This window comes from Vigna unguiculata, chromosome 5 (genome assembly GCF_037176805.1).
Source record: "Vigna unguiculata cultivar grain cowpea cultivar isolate G323 ecotype 2 chromosome 5, ASM3717680v1, whole genome shotgun sequence".
NCBI classification, from domain to species: domain Eukaryota; kingdom Viridiplantae; phylum Streptophyta; class Magnoliopsida; order Fabales; family Fabaceae; genus Vigna; species Vigna unguiculata.
This window is the reverse complement of record NC_140796.1, coordinates 4910400-4930320: the sequence shown is the minus strand read 5'-3', so window position 1 is coordinate 4930320 and position 19921 is coordinate 4910400. Positions and strand designations below refer to the sequence as shown.

Sequence of the window (19921 nt, the reverse complement as noted above, 5' to 3'; positions counted from 1 at the left end):
CAAAGTACATTTTTTTAATTTTAAAAATTAATTTAGTGGTGTTTTAATAAAAATTAACTTTAGTAACCTCTTACCGCAGTTCTTGTTCATGTCTTCTTTTAAAAAACAATTATAAACATCAGTTTGTATGAACAGCAGTGTTTGAAAAAGAATTTCAAAATTAATTATCATATTACAAAATTGTGCAATAAATAATTTTTTTCTAGAACTATCATAAAAAATTATTCATACATTAAAAACCACCATACTTCTATCTTTTATTAAATTCAATATTAATTGCATTGTGTGTATGTAATACCTTTTAACTGCAAGCCAAAATGATTTAATATTTTCTTTTATTTAATAAATTAAAAGAATTTAATTTTTAAAACATTTAATGATTTTACACAAAAATATATTAAATGATATAAATCATAAATGCACAAATTAATAAAACAGTAAATAATTGAACTGACTATTTAATGAAAAGAAAAATATTGAATGTTTTTCAGAAAATGTTGAATGCCTTTAAGTTTATCTTCTCTTTACATATATCTTAAAAAAAACATTAAACATTTATAATAATTTTTTATCATATACATGTTGCATTATTAATTAAACTATTAATTAAACATTTTTATTCACTTTCAATTATTTTTGACCAAAATAAACTCCTTCAAATATATTTTTCCTGTACTGTAAATTATTATGTCTTAATTGTGATTTTTTTTTAAATTGCACCCCTAATAATGTTTTTCTTCCGCTATTTAAGATACTTTATTTCAACATTCAAAATACTATATAAACCACTTTAAGACCAAGAGTAACACAGGTGTTTATCATTAACGGAGAAACTTTAAACATTTTAAAAAATAAAAACAAAATCTAGTCATTTATAAGGATATTTAAAATATATTTAAGACTTAAAAAAAATGAAAACTGTCTATATATTTTGGAAATCCACCTATATCAATATCTCTCTTTCCACTACCTTGTTTGCATGTTTTCTACGATAATAGTTTTTCGGAAGAAAATTTTTTCCATGAGTCGTTATTATTTTATTGAATATTGAAGTACCAATACTTGGTTAGTAAGAAAAAATCATTTTTCAACCTTTGTCACACGGTCATTTTTGTAAGAGAGATAGAAGCAGGAATAAAAAATGTGTGATAATTATCATGCTTTTTTTGAAATAAAAAAGTTATTAAAACAAAAACCATTAATGTTACAAATTAAAGAACTATTCTTAGAATATTAGCAAAAGGAAAAAAATATGTTTTACAACATTTGAAGTTATAAAAGCTTCCAAATCGAACAAATTAATTTTCATGTGAGGAATACAATTTCAATTAATAAAGAATATGAAGAAGTGATTGATCAATGTATATATTTATTTAATATAGCATATAAAAGGTTCAAATATAAGATAAGTTCAACCATCAAAGCAAAACAAACCATATAAAACCAATCCAGAAACTTAAACACAATAGAAAATATCCAAATGCCCTTATGAGTACGATGTCTGAAAGGCTTATTGAAATCTTAAAAATACGATAATATTGTCTAAGTTTTCATGACTAAAAAGCACAAATATGAATCCATGCTCCTTGCCATGTGAATTCATTGCTTCCCATCACTTCAAATCTGTCTTATCACCATTCTCTGAAACATGAACAATATATACACATAAGCACACAAATCAAACAATTAAGATACTTCTATAAAACAAAAACAAAAAATGAAACACGAGTGATAATAAAATAGATTATACAATAAAATAAAATAAAATAAAAAAACTCACCAGCATTTTTTTTGGCCAATTCCAAGGCAAAACACCTCAAGTGTGGATCTAAAGGTAATCCACGCTCTTCAAATGATGGATCATAAAGTGTGTTCATGTTGTTGCTACATTGATGAGATGATAGAACATAAGTAAAATATAAAAAAAAATTATGGTGTGTGCATGTATATGTTAATGTGTTAATTAATATAATAGAATATAGAATGAAAATGAAAATTACCACACTACAGGTTGGTCAGGATGATTGTTAAAGAAAAACAATCTCAGATGGGGATCCAAAGGTAATCCACGCATCTCAAAGGATGGGTCATAAGCTGAGTTTCTGAAAATCCTACATTGATGATAGAACAGGATATATATAATACAAAATCTCAAACATAAAACATAGTAGTCTCGTATTGATACTAGGTTTATATATATGTTTTTGTTTTTGTGTGTTCATATACATGAAAGTGTGTAAGTTGAGAATAACTCACTGTGACGGGGGAGAGGTTGCAGTGACTGGTGGTGGTGGTGGAGAAGGGTTTGCAGTGACCGGAGTAGTTGGATAAACTGATTCCATGAGAGACTCTTCAATGTTCATTCTCATCTGGATTCAAAGAAAAAATCACCATAAAAAACACTTATTTCAGATATAATCATTTTCACAAACACAAACGTAAGTATAGATAAATAAATAAAGTAACTTCATGAAACTGAAACAAAAGTACATTACACTGTTTATGTATTAATATATATATATATATATATATATATATATATATATATATATATATATGAGTCATATAACATACCCTAACATTCCTTGCTGAGGAAGACTCTCCGATTTCGTAGGAATCAAGATGCAGATGAGATATTCCTTGTTGCAGAGACTGAAACACAGAAAAAATACTAAGGAAAATGGTAGATGACAGAACAAGAATCTTAAGTTTATTATTATTCAATTATATGATGCAGAAAACATGCACAAATATATATATATATATATATATATATATATATATATATATGACTGAGGATAAATTAGAGTGGAGTTTTGTGAAACAGAGAAACATTTGTGTGGATTAAAAGTGTTTATAAAAATAAGAGTAATGATATATACATACATAACTTTATTTAACTTATAAATTATTTTATATTATTTATTATAGTATTATAATATAGTTATTAAATGATTTTTTAAAAATAAGTATTAATTATTGTCTAAAAATAAATACAAATTTTAGACTAGTATTAATAAAGACCGTGCATTCATTAAAGTATTTAATTAATGATTTATTTAGTTGAATGAATGAATCATTAATTGAAGCCCATTAATGATCACATATATATAGAAAATTTATGAAAAAACTCTTTGTATTTATTTTTAATATTGAATCTCTTCTAAACATATCCTTAATTTTCAATCTTATTAATATTTTTCTCTTTATCTCAGACACTTCACCTACCATAGATGTTTCTGTTGAGTTTTTTATGCTGTATATTACTCTACTATATTTTTAAGATACACTAATTTTAATATATTTTAAACATTCATATCAATATATTTTAAAAATATAACCAAAAAAACATCATAAAAAATATAAATTTAGGCAAAAACAGATGAAAGCATGCATAATTCATAATTTGTTACTTAAATGAATAAAAAAAATGAAGTAGTGAAAAAATAAAATTGACCTGTTGAGTGTTGAGATCTATGGGAGACTCAACCCTAGCAGCATTCCTGGATGATGATGACTCTCCTATTTCATAAGAATAATTAGGAGGAAAGTTGGGTAACCCTTGCTCCTCAGTCTGAAAAACATTAAGGAAAAATGTTAGAAAAGAAAACAATATCATTTTTTTTAATTTTAGAAAATGGCAAAGCAAAGTATATATTATAATATAAATGTAATAGTTGAATTAAAAATAGTTTTACGAAACAGAAAATAGAAAAAAATTTGGTATATAAATACGGGTGGAGCATTCTGAGATTGAGTTTGGACATGAAATTGTCCAATGGGATTAGGATATCCATCGGCACGACCCAACACTTCCTCAAACTGAATTTCATGGATGGGATTGAATTCAGGTGCAGGATTCCTGATTATACATCAAAATCATTACATTAGACAAACAAAAATGTTACAATGCAAATTCAACAACACAATGTTAATTGTTCTTGCAAAGATAATCACAAATCACAAATGAATGACATCAATTTAGATATCAATTGTCGTTCACCACGTGTATGGACATGTAAATATTTATATAAACAGATAAAGAAATATTCAGAAAGTAATTCAAGTAATAAATGTAAATCAATAAATAAATATTTATATACATAAAGTATAATAATAATAATAATTATTATTATTATTATTAGAAAATTGAGGACAAGATTTTGTGAAAAGCATCAAACATGAGAGAGAATATGAATGAATTTTTGTATGGAATAAAGGAAAATCAAAAAAAAAATTAATAAATTTTGTTTTAAAGAAATAGGTGAAAGCAAAATCATCAAAAGTTTCTTAAAAGATGGATGTAGATAAAAAATTTCTATTGTAAATTTGGATTGAAAAAATACTACTTCATCGAACATAATTATTGGTTTTTTTAAGATGGGTTTGGTCGGATGTGAATTATCAAGGGACATACTCGTTTGGCAAAAAAACAAAAGAAAAAAAAACGAATTGTTTATTTTGTAAAATTAATTTAAATGAAAATAATACTAAATTTATACATATTTTAGTTTAAACTTTATTTAAATATTAATTTTTGTATAGAAAAATTAAATTATAAAGTAAATTAATATATATATATATATATTAATTTTTTCAGGTGATTATTTTTGAAAAATATATAATAAAATTAAAATTATTTTTATTTATTTAAAAAATAATAAACAAAAGACGTTATCAATGATCGACCATGATGATGAGTTGCGGCGGATCTAGGTTAAAATTAAAATACCTAATTCGACTTATCCGATTCAGATATCATATTTGAATAGATTCAATAATTAGTACATCGATTTAAACTCGTTTTGTCATCTCTAATCCAGATCGGTATTTAATTCTTTAAAATTTTGATAAAAATTTTCATGATATCCACTTTCTTTAAAAAAATTGAAAACTTATAGTATATAAATTGTGAGATCAAAACTCTTTTTTTATGTAAGAATAACTATAATAAATGAATAGAGAAAAAAATATATAAACAATCTTGTCAATTGGACAAATACTCGGTTAAAATAGGAGAAAAATTAACCTCTCATCACCAAAAAAAATAAAAATTAATAACACTTAACATATAAAAATATATCTATTTCACATGAAAAGATCTTCTAAAAAATGTAAAACATAAATTTAAATTTGAAACAAACATTTTGTGATAGCAAACAAATTTTCCTAAAAGGAATGAGAAAAATAGTTTCAAAATTAGGGATTTGTAACAAATTGTAACTTGAATAATCCAGAATGACCAGATCTATGCACTGAGTAATGTGGTAAATAGAGTTACAATATTTGTAATCATATAAATAATTTAGAAGGAAGAAAGTGACATACCCTCTTGCCATTCTACCACTGCTAAAACAAGAGAAAGAGGAAAAGAGGAACAAATGAAGATGTCTTTGTATTTATTTTTGTGTGTGTCTATACCTTTTATAGCCCAAGATTGAAGTTAAGTATTAATTTTCATCATCAACATTATCATATAAAAATATATATTTTTATTATTATTATTTAATTACATAACTTTATTCTTTAATAAATAAAAACAATTTTTTATTTGATAAGATAAAAAATCACTAAATAGTTTCCATGCTTAAAAATAATTAGTTCATATTTTTTTTTAAATTATTCTTACAAAATTATATATTTTTCCTTGTTACACCATAAAAAAACTTAGAAACTGACACTAAAACATGTGTAGTTAGCTGTGTTTGAAGACAACTAAAGTTTGCTTACCTGTTCATTTTGAACATATAATCTAATAATCATTATAAAACGCTCGTTAGTTACAAATTATCATCATCACTTCATTTTTCACCATTAATCATCTTTATCTTCAACGCTTAACCATGTTATCTTTTGAAGACTAAAAATTTTAGTTCTTAATTAAACTGAAAAATGTAGTCTTTGAATTTGTTAATTGTCCCACAATAGTGTCTAAAATTATAAAAAATATTGTTAGTTTCATTAAGGAATATATAGTAAGAATAAGTGATAAAAATATATAAATTATGATAACAATAACAATGATAATAATTATTATAATAAATTTTAGACTTAAAATTCATTTATTATATAAGTGAGTATAAACCTCACCTTACAAATTAATTTTGTGAAGTTGATTTTTAGACTTAAAATTCATTTCTTAACGTTAGTCACGTCGTTAATCTATTTTTTATAATGTGATATTAATATTAAAGACAAACAATCAAGTTACTTTCGGTCACATCATTTATCATTTGGTTATCAATGTGATATTAGTATTAAAGTAAAAAGATTGAGTCACTTTCGGTCGCATCATATTATCAATGACAAATCTTGACCAATAATTTTAGGAGAGTTAAAATAATATACTCAAAATTTATATATTTAATCATTATCACTGATAAAACAAAATTAAATAATAAGATCTTTAATATCATTCTTTTGAATAAGTGAAGAAATTAAATTTTCATTTTCACTTTCACATATAGTTTTTTTTTTATCATATTTAAAAAATGAATGTATTATTTTATTATTCATAAGTATACCTATTTTAAAAAACATCAACACTAAACATCAAAATGTAATTAAATATTGAGATACATAATTATTAAATGAAAAAACAATTATAATTTAGCTACATTTAAAATATCAGGTTATGAAAAAACACATAATAGTTACCATACAAAAGAGTGATGAGATAAAAAATAATAATAATATTTTATGTCAAGCAATACAAGAGAGATACTTTTTTGGTTAAATCATTCCACTAATCCTCATTTTGGTAGAAAAATGTCAAATATGTCCCTTTCCTTTTTTTTTATCTCAATTAGGTCTTTATTTTAGACGAATTGTTGCAATCAGGTCATTTCCATTAACAGTACACCAACTGCGCTAACTATGTGTCACGTGTCAGCATTTTTTTTCATTTTTTTTTATCTCAATTAGGTTTTTTCCATTTTTTTAATTTTAAAAAAAACTCTATCATGTGTCAAGCTAACGTTATGATACGTGGTAGAGACCAGAGACAAAGTGATGTAGCAGTTACAGTGTCAGACGTCACTATTGAATGTGAAAATTCTCAATTCAGTCCCTTTAATTTGTTATTTTGTCTCAAATAAAGAACTAATTGATAAAAAAAAAGGGGACTTACTTGAGATTTTCCTACAGAAATTGGGACAATAGAATTATTTAACCTACTTTTTTCTCCATAATGAAACAAAATATGTGAGGAATGAGAGTTTAACTTTTTTTTTTGCATAAATAAAAAAAAAACATGTGAAAGATTAATAAAAATGATAAATAAATCAAGATGGAAAGAGAAAATTAAATGACATGTTTTATGTTTAATATTTATTAATATTAAATGGCGTGTTTTATAAGAAAAAGAAAGAGTTAAAACTCTACCTCATTTAATTTTCATAAATTTTTATTATACAAATACAAAATTTTTAAAGTTTGGGGAGTCACATGATATTCCACTCAAAAATTGAAGTTGTTTGTTTTGGTGTCATTTGTCGGTTTGATATTAATGTCATTAATATTAAAATTGAAAAATCAAATTACTTTATTGGATTTTATCACTTATTTGTTTGATATTAATAAAACATTAATATTAAAGTTAGAAAACGTAATTGGGCCATTGTTATTTTCTCTATTGGATGTCAGTGTTTAAGTTAACGTTAAACTTATAGATGACATAGTGGACTTTAAACTGCGAGACAGTTGATGGTTGATAATTGATAATTTCAATCAGCCAACCTGTTTTGATCTATTTGTCTAATTCGTCAAACTAGTGGGTAAGATAAGATGAAGTGAGTAGATTCACTCACCGATATACTTTCTTAAATTATAAATTACGGTAAAAAAAATCAATTTAAAAGATTTTTTTGGTATTGCATTGTTTGAAAAATGTAAATATGCAATAATATTGTAATTAAAATTAGGTTAAAATATCTTTTTGGTCCCAATTTTCGTCAAGTTTTGTCAAATAAGTCTTAATTTTGATTTTGTGTTCAAATAGATTCCAATTTTTGTCAATTTTGTTCAATTGGGTAATTTTTTGCTAACATCGTTTAAATCATTAACGGCCATGAACAGTGACTGTCACGTGTCACTTTGTGATTTTTTTGATTTTTTTAAATTTTTTTCAAATGTCCACGTGTCAACTCAGCAGCGTGCCACATGTCAAAGTCAATCTTCTATATTCAATTTGGTCCATATATTTGTTATTTTTGTTCAATTTAGTTCTAATTTTTGTTAATGTGAACTATTTCTAGTCTCTCTCCAAATTGAAACCAAATTTAATTTTTATATTAAAATTCACATTTTTTATTAAATATTTTTATATAATATATTAAAATTCACATCATTATAACTTTGATATAAAAATTAAATTTGGTTGCATCTTCGATAGAAAAAAAATTGGTCAATTTTAAACAAAATTGGGACTAAATTGAACAAAAATAACAAATATAAGGACCAAATTGAATATAATATTGACTTTGACATGTGACACGCTATTGGGTTGACACGTGAACATTTAAAAATAATTAAGAAAATTTAAAAAAAAAATTCAAAAATTAAAAAAAAATCACAAAGTGACACTTGGCAGTCACTGTTCATGACTGTCAATGATTTAAATGGTGTTAGCAAAAAAGGACCCAATTAAACAAAATTGACAAAAACTGGGACTTATTTGAACACAAAACCAAAATTTTGACGTATTTAACAAAACTTGACGAAAATTGAGACAAAAAAGGTATTTTAACCTTAAACTTATTAACACTTATAGATTAGGTTTCAATTATTAATTATAATAGAGTAATTTAACAAGTAAAGATAATAATTATTTTAATTTATCTTATTAAACACATTAATTAACCAATTAAAAACTGGAAAAAAATTATATAATTGAGTATGTGTGATTTAAATAATATACAAATAAATAAATAAATTTTAAAATACAAATTTTAAAAAATAATTGGCAAGACGCTCTACGAACCCACTATGTAATAATAAGGTGGACCACAATTTTTTATGCATTCTTATATGGTGAATAAGTCTATTCCGTCCGTTTGTTAACTAGCCCATTTTGATGCTTCTTATTAGACAAAGTTTCTTGCACTCCAATATAATTTTTTTTTCCATTACATCCTTTCTAAATTGAACACTCTAATTAAAAATAACTTTCAAATTATGCAATTCGAAAATTAATTTTTTATCAAAAAAATAATTTCCAAATTATTTAATCTGAAATTTATTGTACAATGCAAAAGTCTTTTTTATGGAAAAAAATATAATCTTAATGTTATTGAATAATGCAAAAGTATTTTTTAGGGTTAAGGGTTTATGGTTTAGAGTTTGTGGATTAGGTTTAGGGTTTATGGTTAATTGTTTACGGTTTAGGATTTATGGATGAAATTGCTTCAGTTTTAAAAAAATTGTGACCAAATTAAGAATAAATAACAAATACAAGAATAAATTGAGAATTTTCATTCAATGATGACATGTGCCACTGTCACTACCACTGTCACATCACACTGCCTCTACAACGTGACACAACATTAGTTTGATACATGATAAATTTTATTTCTTTTAAATTATTAAAAAGAGGTAAAAATTAAAAAAAGGACATAAAAAAATAAAAAATAAATAAATAAATTAGGTGCTGACATGTGACACATAGTTAACGTTGTTAGTTACTACAAACAGAAATGACCTAATTGCATCGAATTATCCACAATAAAGACCTAATTGAGACAAAAGAATAGAAGGAGACCTACTTGAGATTTTCTTATGAAAATATGGACCAATGTAACGATTTAACGTACTTTTTTAACCCATATTAAAACAAAACATGTGAGAAATGAGAGTTTAACTTCTTCTTTTTTTTGAAAAATAAAAAGAACATGTGAAAGATGAATAAAAATGATAAATAAATCAAGAGGAAAAGAGAAAATTAAAAATAAAATCTTAATGGAATTTTTATTATTTATTGTATTTAATCTTATGTTTTAATATTTATTAATATTAAATGGCGTGTTTTATAAGAAAACAAAAAAGTTAAAACTCTACCTCATTTAATTTTCATAAATTTTTATTATACATATACAAACTTTTTAAAGTTTCGGGAGTCACATGATATTCCAGTCAGAAATTGAGGTTAATTACTTCAGTGTCGTTTGTCGATTTGATATTAATGTCATTAATATTAAAATTAAAAAATCATACTACTTTATTGGATCTTATTACTTATTTGTTTGATATTAATAAAACATTAATATTAAAGTTATTAAACGTAATTTGTCCGTTGTCATTTTCTTTATTGGATGTCAGGATTATGTTAACGTTAAAGTTAGAGATGACATAGTGGACTTTAAACTGTGAGTCGGTTGAAGGTTGATAATTTGAATCAACCAACCTATTTTGATCTATCTGTCTAACTCGTCAAACTAATGGGTAAGATGGAGTGGGTAGATTCACACACTAATATACTTTCTTAAATTCTATATTACGTGAAAATAAATAAATTTAAAAGGTTTTTTTGGTGTTACTTTGTTTGAAAAATGTAAATATGCAATAATGTTATAATTTAAATTATTAACACTTTCAATTATTAATTATAATAGATTAATTTAAAAAGTAAAGATAATAATTATTTTAATTTATCTTATTAAATACCTTAATTAACCAATTTAAAAATGAAAAAAAAAATTACATAATTGAGTATGTGTGATTTAAATAATATACAAATGAATAAATAAATTTAAAAGTACAAATTTTAAAAAATAATTGGCAAGATGGTCCACGAACCCATTATGTAATAAGGTGGACCACAATTTTTTATGCATTCTTACATGGTGAATCAGCCCATTCCGTTTGTTTATTAACTAGCCCATTTTGATACTACTTATTTAGGCAAAGTTTCTTGCACTCCAATATAATTTTTTTCCTTTATGTCCGTTCTAAATTATACACTCTAGTTAAAAAGAACTTTTAAATTGTGCAATTCGAAAATTATTCTTTTTTGGTTTATGATTTAGGGGTCAAGGGTTAGGATTTATGATTTATGGGTTAGGGTCAGGGTTTATGATTTAGGATTAGAGTTTTCATGTCCATAAATTTTTCCAAGAATAGCAATCAACTCCAATAATATTGACCAATTGGATATTTATATTTTACATAGTAGATTCACCAATATGGTATGCATTATTAGATTAAAAATGCATATTGGATTGGATAATTCAGTATAAACTCCCTGATTCGGTAATGCATATTCGATTGACCAATCCAAAAATTTAGTTTCGAATTGAACAATCTGCAAGGCATTACCAGATCTAAAAGTGTATTTCAGATTTGTCAATCCCAAAATAATTATGTAAAGATGATGAAGATAAAATTGGTTATATGTGAGGAAAATGATGGAGATGGCAATGTGAAGGTCAAGAGGGACATCCATGTAAAGAAAGAGGATATAAATTGAGTATTTTTAATATATTTTATTCAGAAGAAGTAAGATGAGATAAAACATTTTATGGAGGTGTAGGAAGAAAAAAGGGATGCAGGAAGAAATGCTCCCAAACCCAACTTCCTTTTATCTTTATTTGACCAATCCGATCATACTTATGGGCCCAATTACGTTGGGCCAAGCAAACCTGCTTTTAGAACTTCTAAGAGGAACCTCGGCCCTAATTTGTGATTATAATATGAAACACCTTAATCTTATAATTTATTTAATTAAATATTAATGTTTACACATAATTTATTATGCGCTAGTCTAATGTAGTATCAACTAGGGTGTCTTATGCTATTAGCTATGTATTACATCTTTTTTATATTTTGTTTTTGTTTTTTAATTAGTCAAATAACAAATGGAACATTCCTCTTATGATAAGACAACGTAACCTAACACATAATCTATCTTAAATTTGAGATATTTATATAAAAAAAAACACATAATCTAATGTTCAATAATGATCTTCATAAAAAAAGTGTAAGGAAAAAGGCCAACATGTGTACTATTGCTATGTCTTCACATAACAAAGAAAACAATGACACATGCTTCTAATACAAAAATCTAACATACTATTTTCCAAAACATCTCAAAGTGCAACAAGAGAAACATAAAGATACAAATTAGTGAAATGTATTTAATGTTACATTTAATCTTTAAATGAGTATTTTTCATCTCTCTATAAGCAAAATGAAAATGATTCAAATGAAGTTTTCTTGTTTATGATATTTTTTCTTTGATTTATTATTAAAGAACGAGAGACAGAGATTCTAGGATTTTTATTGTTTTATCAATGTGATCTAAAAGATAAAAAATACTTTAAAAATTTCTGAATTTAAGTAAAAAGGAGAAAACTATGTATGTTTGGGAGAAATGTTTTAGGTGGTTGATGTTAGTCAATTAACAATTTAGTAGTTGAATACAAGCAATGACTTTAAGAAATAAAATTAATATTATATCCAATGTTTGAGTAATTATCACCAACATACTGTTTTTAACGAAAATTAAAAATAAAAATCTTATTAATTATGTATTCCAATTTCCTTCTCAATTTTCGTAATTAAATATTAATGCTTAATGACTGCAATGAGCAAGAATAGCAACAATTAAAAGGACAAGACAACCAAATATTACTCTAGTTTTTTGTTATCTTAAATAAATATTTTAAAAAGAAACTAAACTAATAGATAATATAATTTTTTATTAAAGTAATTATCAACTAAATCTGTAAATGTATGAGGCATCATCGATCTAATATTTAAAAAGAATCTAATCCAGAACGTGTGTGAAAAGTAATATTTTAAGTTAATAAAAAAACAGTTTTCATTTTTTTTTTCTATTTGATTGATTGAACGCAAATACATAAGGAGAACAAGAATAAGGATAAAAAAATATGGAAAAATAATTTGAGAGTAAAATATTTTTATTATGACAATATTTGTATTTAATTTATTTATTATTAATCTTATTTTATATTCTATAAATAAAGGAAATTTAAAAAGCAATTTCACACTACATAATTAATTACAAAATATTTTACATGTAAGAACATTAAAAACACATGATAATAAATTACGAAAATATTTTAAATTGTTAAAAGGTTTAAAAACACAGCATAATCAATCAGAGCATATACAACTACATCTCTTTTAGAAATATTTTTATCAATAAAAAACATTATTTTAACAAGATTTCATCAGCAATTTTTTTTTTCTTAAATTGAACGCAGTTTCTTATGTAAATAACTATTTTTATTTTTAAGAAATTCATGCTTTATAAAATCTAACTTAAGTAATAATTTTATTAAGCATAAGTTCCAATGTTTAGAAATATTTTTGTGTTGTACACATTATATCTATGTTATACTTTTTACATATAACTCCTATCTTTGTTTTTTCAATATCTTGCACTATATATGGTATTTTTTTCTCTATTATTTCATTCATCCGGAATAACTAAATACTCGACGTTTTCATACAAACATCAGATTGGGTTTGATAAACCTATCATCCAGCCCAATAAACATACTTTGAATTAATTCGGGCTCTTAAATTACTTTTATGTAACTTAACTTAATCACCCTTAATTAAGTTCATTCATCATAAATTTTGAAATTATTTTATTTACTAAAAGTTATAATTTTCAAATATTTTTTGGAATTTTTACAATAATTTTTAAATGTGTAAGGAATTGAACGATATAACATTTAAAAAAACACAATTACTTAATAGAATAATGAAATAAACTACATGGTTGTTACAAAATATTTGGTTGAATCAGGCTGGATTCAACCTACCAAATCTGTAAGTTTTTCATCCAATAAATACCCTTATTTACAAAGTTATTTATGATTTTTTTCTAAAACAGAAAAAGAAATCAAGTGACTCTTCTATTTTTAATAAAAAAATTGACCTTTCTTATTTCAGTGTATATTTAGATGTAATTACATTTTCTCTATTGTTATAACTAATGTTTTTCTCTTCATTATGAACATAATTGAAAAAATAAACAATGTTATCATGAAAATAAAGATAAAAATGAATAATTTTTAGGAGAATGATATTTTAACTACTAAATTTTGACAACTTACTCTTAGAATATGAGGTGACATCTTTTTAAGTGGTTTTGAAATATTGAGATGAAAAAATGGAAAATCACTTAAAAAATAACATCTAAAATTATAAAAGAAAATTGTTAAAATATAGTAGTAAGAAAATCATTTTCCTAATTTTTATAACATATCTAACAAGGGAAATTTCATGAAAACTTTCCACAAAACTTAACTTTTGAAACACAAGATTTTGTTCTTTTAGTTCTTTGAAGAATTGTTTAAAATGACAATGGCACACATATTTGTGACTTTTTGCATAGATATGGTGTGAATTCATGGTTGTCATGAAGGCTCTGCTCTGTTTTGAAAACCCTAATTTCTGCAACTGATTCAATTCGTTCATACTGTCAATTCCTCCGAAAGTCTCGCCTACACTTATCTATTATCAAATTATTGAATGAGAGAGTCACTAAAATCAATAAATGATAAGATTTCTACGCTGAATTCTAATTTTGAGTTACTCAAGAAAAGTAAGCATAGATAAAATCATATTACATTATTTGAGTAAATTAATATTGTATAAAGATCAACTAATAATATTGAAATCATTAGATGGTGAAGATGTAAGATGACAAATAAATATTTATTTTTGTGTATAATTTAATAAAAATTAAGTTGAGTCTAGTTTTTGAAATTATTATTTTTTTCATTACATACTTTTTTTTATTTTACAATTTTTCGTTTAAATAATGTATTGAATTCTATAATATACAAACGTCAATTTCATCGAATTAAATAATTTATAAGATATGCAATTGAAACTTTATTTATTATTTATATTTGTCATGTATGAGTGTTCTACTTTTATTTTTAAGATTTAAACTTTTAAATAATAATCAATTGAATGACAGAAAGAATGTTTAAAGACTAAACTTTTAATTAGAGACCAATTTTTATGTAGTCATTGATAATTAATATTAGTTACTAATTTAAAAACTAATTCATAATATAAATTGTTTTAGTTACTAATTTACATACCAATTTTAATTTTTTTAAATTGTTTTAATTATTAATAATTTTTAATTAAAAAATTATACATAAATTTGTTACTATAATAATTAATTATTTTTTATCATTAAATTTAATAATTATTCAAAGATTTTTTTTGAAATGAATATCGTTAATCTTTACTTTACTAATAGCGGGAATAGCATAGCACTAATTTTGTTCCGTCCTCTTTTAATTGTTTAGCTGGTTTGATATCCTCGTATTCATTCAAATTCTTCAAAGTAATTTCCTTCTCAATATTTTCTGAAAATAAAATATATTATAGTTATCATGAAGTTTCAATTGTGTATAATTACTTATTATTTTTATAATTAATTTATGTAATTAATATTTGATACTCTATTTTAAAACCTTTGCAAATGTTTTTCTTAATATTTGATGATTAACAAAATGTTATTTTGACATTGAATTTAATAATAACATAATATTTTTCATTATAACTTTTTTTGTAAAAAAAAATAATTAATTAATATTTAAAACATTATAGTATAAATACATAAAACAATATAAGTATGCTCACTACCAATATAAAGGATTTTGAGACAAAAAAATATATACCTTATAAGATTAAGATAAAAAATATACATTAATTTTGCATCGTAAATAAAGATAAATTTAGTCAAATCCCTACTCCACTTGATTACCATCTTATCGGTGTGACATGTATTTTACTCCTTATGGACTTTTTGAAATATAAAAAATATATTCTAAAAATTCATTTTCAAAATAATGATAGGTTCCGCAAAATAGCTAATCCATTTAAACACTAAAGTTTACTAAGATGAAAAATATTTAAATTAACTAAAATGGATTATTTAATAAAAAATAATCCACCCTTTAATTCCCTACACCCAACTTTAGATTAGTGTTAGAAATTCAAAGAGATCAATTACATGATTATGGCATAATTAAAATTGCTATTCTATTTCTTTACGGCATATTTAAAATTTCAATCAAAATCACAATTTTACACCAAATTTAATGGGTTGTGTAGAGCACCACAAAAACCACTCACAACATGTTGACAGATATATGCATTCTGTGAATTAAATAATGCACCAAGTTAATGCAACCAACCCCTTTATACATAGAATCAAATATGAAGTGTGAATGCCTCATTCAAGTTATATCTGAAATCTATATCAAACAGTTTTAAGCTAAAGAAACTATATCTGAAGTAAATAATTTGACTGGTATGTGCTGCAAAGAGAGTAACTCAAATTTTCACATGGACTTGCCAATCAACATAGATGCAACCAACTTGCTGCCTCATAATGAAAAAAAAAAAAAAGACAAAATTATGATTCAGCCATAACCCATTCCTGTTTGATCCTTAAAATATGCTTTCAACTGCACATGGGTTGTAGCCCAAGATGAGGTCAGAAAGATTCTCAAACAATGTTCAATCACACACCAGTCTCTCATGCAACTCCAAATCCTCATATAATCCAACAATAACAAAGATTCATACTTTATCCTTACATACTCACGTTGAATAAAAATGAAAAAGTTGAACATATTAAGAATTTACGTTGAAAGTGATATCAATATCTTATGTAAGCTGAACTCGTGTCATAAACTCGTTATCTTAAGATTTTTAGTTGAAAATGGTGTCAATTCCTTATACAAGTTGAACTCGTGTCTCATTAGTATTATATCTGTCCGGTGAATCTGGTCTACAGACCAAGGTTGAGTGTGTTATTGCATGTGGGTTAGAGATCAGAGAAGCAACAACTTAGAAATGCAGAAGTAGGTTTGTTGTGGCAAAGGCTTAATTGCCGTTCTCCAACCCAACCACCACCCACCTTAATATAATAGTATACGGTTGGGTACACCAATATGCATTAATATCATCACATCCATCTTCACCACCAACAATTAAAGACTCATCAACATGGAAGCTTTTCACCAAAATTAGCACTCCTCAGTGCCCTCTATCTAAGGTGAGTATAAAAACCTAACCCATCTGCCCCTGTTGTCTCCTTCTAAGGGTGCCCTGTTTATCAATTCTGGGACCACCCTAATTCATAACCATCACACTTTTAGGCTCCATCAGCCACCGTTTGTTTTACTTTGCCTATAAATTTTTCATTTTTTTGCATCCACCCAGTGTACCAGTAGTAGTAGTAAAGATGCAAATCACACACCAAGAATAACAAGCTTTTATTATCACTACCACTAACATAAGAGGTTTCAAATTCAAGAATTAATAACACACACACACACACATTGATAGTGCAAAAGTCTTTAACACTGTCACTCTATCACATTCCGTCATGTTGATTTTTACAATAACTGTCTCTCATAAGTCATACTGATAACGATTTCAGACAAGTTGAAGAAGAACATTTTTAATGATTTGATGCAAAAATAGTGTGGGGGTAGTGAAGGTAATTGCAGGTGGAAGCAGATTATAATATTGAATTAAAAAAGCCATGAATAGTGCAATCTGCATTGGAACATCTTATCGTTAAAATAAACAAATGAAACAATTAAGGAAGAAAAGCAGAAGTGGTGGTGTGTGAACAAAATGAGAATAAGTTGTAAAGTTGAATCATGGTCCTGGCCAAACGACAGGCTCACTGAGCACTTGCATTACTATAATCATTCAAAAAAGTGAAAAATTATCATGAACCCCAGTATCTCCACATAAAGGGACAAGGTTTTCTTGATTCCCCATGTACTACTACATATAATTTATATCATATATTGTTGCTATTCTGACAAATCAGACAATGTGCTATATCTCCAGGCACCTCTAACAAATCCCAGTGAGCACAGCAGAAAGAAAAAAGAATTCCTGGAAATAACAATCCCAAAATCATAATCATAACTAAGGGTAATAATAAACAAACTAACCAAGAACAGATATTCTTCTTCACTTCACTTCACTTTCCTCCCATTCACACTTGCAGCAGAATTAACTAAACATAACCCTCAATTTTTTTTTCTTTTCAAATTATTATCATAAGACTATGATAGAAGGACTAAAGATGGCATCCAAAGCAATTACAGGTCTTGGGTGTGAATGAACAGAAGCCAAAAGGTCTATGAGGAATGTTGCAATTGATGGCATAGCAACAAGGAGAGGGCAAGCAAACCCCTTTTGCTCCACAGCAGGTGCACAAGGCACATATCTGGAAGCTTCCTAGTTTCCTTCTGCTCTCATTCATCATCATCATCATCTCCATCTTCCCAGCCTCCACCAAGGGCACCATTGGGAATGACCCATTTGCCTCCTAATCATAAAAAAGCAATCTTTTTCAATTTACAGCACTACCCAAGAGAAAATTCACAGGAAACAGTACAAGGGGGTACCAAAAAAAGTAGATGGATCGAAGAACCCAATTGAAAAAAATTAAAACTTTTAATTGTGTGTGTGAAATAAAGAGTGTGAGAGAGGGAGGGAGAGAGAGAAGAGAAGACTCACTTGGACCAAGCTTGCCTCATTGGCTAAAATGGACACAAAAATGAGGGAGATGATGAGGCCATGAACAGGCATCATGGTTGGTTGGCTAGTTGGTCAGTGACAGGTGCTTCTTGCTCTTAGGTTTGTGAATGGAAAGGGGCTTGTGGAAATCTTGTATTGAGTGGACAAGCTTCAATTTGGTGTATCATAAATGTATGTTTGGTGCCTATTTATATGTATAAAAAATAATATTTGAGCTTGGGCTTGGTTTTGCAGATTGCACAAGGGAAGAGCAGAGACTAAGAATACTGGAAAAAATGAATTATGTGTTGGAAGTTGGGAGTTGGAAGATGGTGGTAGAAAAAAAAAAGGCAAGGACAGGAACAAGAACAAGGGTTTCCTTTGAAAACAGAGGGCACAGCACAGACAATGTCCCTTTTGGTCTGAAGAGGTAAAGAGAACACAACAAAAACAGAGACAGAGAAAGTGAGAGAGAAACTGTGAGATTATTTAACTGTGAATATGAAACAAATTCTCTCTCCACCTCAGTGACGTTAAGTGTAAACTCCTTTTGGTTTTTCTTCTACCCAAATGTGTGAATGTCTGTAAACCTAATTAAAGCAGGAATTTTTAAAAAGAGAAAGCATTTTGCAGTAAAATAAGTGTCCTCGGTGCTGTAATAAAGAAACAGAACAAAAGACATTAGTGTGGACCTCAATATATTTATTGGGTTTGTGTGAACAGAAGCACTATATCTATATCTGCATCAAGCATATGGGTCTTCACAAAGATATTCTCTCATCGCAATGGATTTTGAGTTCCAGAGCATGCAATTTGGCACTCACATAGAGGGTTACGTAACATTGGGAATGCTGGTTTCTACAAAATGGTCTTTGGCTAATTGGTAGAGATTATAAAATGCTGGTTTCTACAAGATGGTCTTTTTGAATACTTTTAATATAATTCTTATTACATTTTTCTGATTTACTGGTATTTAATATTTTTATAGTTTTCAATTAGGACACTACTCTTTTGTTTACTGTGACATAATTATCATTATTATTTTCGTCATCTTATTTTTTTTACTTTTACATGTTAAAAAATGTAAGGTTATTTGATTAATATATAATAATAATGTAATTAATTAAATGTCATACTAATTTTTATTATTTTCATTGAAAATCTGTTGAATAACACCAACATATTGAATAATAAAAATAAACTTGTGAATAATGATGATTCTAACAATTAGCCAAGGTAAAGATGTTAATCACTTGTTATTTTATATTAAACTCAATATCATTTATATATTAATGAAAACACCTCACATGCTTTAACACATGAAAGTAAGTAAGACCTAGAAATATTACTTTGTTAATAGAAATATTAAACTTAAAAAATT

At 25.9% G+C, this 19921-nt stretch overlaps 2 protein-coding genes across 3 annotated transcripts; both read right to left on the bottom strand.

Annotated features, from left to right (window-relative positions):
* Window positions 1–1360: 1360 nt before the first annotated feature.
* On the bottom strand, window positions 1361–5414 carry LOC114186251 (uncharacterized). Of its 2 annotated transcripts, none has more exons than XM_028074295.2 (8): window positions 5329–5414; window positions 3736–3862; window positions 3458–3574; window positions 2575–2652; window positions 2257–2369; window positions 2001–2111; window positions 1781–1884; window positions 1361–1641 (listed from the first exon to the last, which is right to left on the bottom strand). In XM_028074295.2, exons 1-8 carry the CDS (start codon window positions 5337–5339, stop codon window positions 1613–1615), a joined length of 690 nt encoding a protein of 229 aa, XP_027930096.1. In that variant the 5' UTR covers window positions 5340–5414; the 3' UTR covers window positions 1361–1612. The 2 variants fall into 2 exon arrangements, with proteins under 2 accessions (XP_027930096.1, XP_027930097.1); XM_028074296.2 differs by having other exon boundaries at window positions 3766–3862.
* A 12259-nt stretch (window positions 5415–17673) lies between these two features.
* LOC114186236 (ubiquitin carboxyl-terminal hydrolase) lies at window positions 17674–19239 on the bottom strand. Its single transcript, XM_028074278.2, has 2 exons — window positions 18541–19239; window positions 17674–18349 (listed from the first exon to the last, which is right to left on the bottom strand). The coding sequence occupies exons 1-2, from the start codon at window positions 18613–18615 to the stop codon at window positions 18098–18100; spliced, it is 327 nt and encodes a 108-aa protein (XP_027930079.1). The 5' UTR covers window positions 18616–19239; the 3' UTR covers window positions 17674–18097.
* Window positions 19240–19921: the final 682 nt, after the last annotated feature.

What these genes read in the sequence shown, in the direction of transcription:
- LOC114186251 (XM_028074295.2), bottom strand. An exon ending in TAGATCTCAACACTCAACAG is followed by an intron (nt 2,653 to 3,457) that starts GTCAATTTTATT and finishes TCTGTGTTTCAG; the next exon opens with TCTCTGCAACAAGGAATATC. An exon ending in ATTGGCCAAAAAAAATGCTG is followed by an intron (nt 1,642 to 1,780) that starts GTGAGTTTTTTT and finishes TTCATGTTTCAG; the next exon opens with AGAATGGTGATAAGACAGAT.
- LOC114186236 (XM_028074278.2), bottom strand. Translation starts at nt 18,615, where the DNA reads ATGATGCCTGTTCATGGCCTCATCATCTCCCTCATTTTTGTGTCCATT. An exon ending in ATGAGGCAAGCTTGGTCCAA is followed by an intron (nt 18,350 to 18,540) that starts GTGAGTCTTCTC and finishes TTTTATGATTAG; the next exon opens with GAGGCAAATGGGTCATTCCC.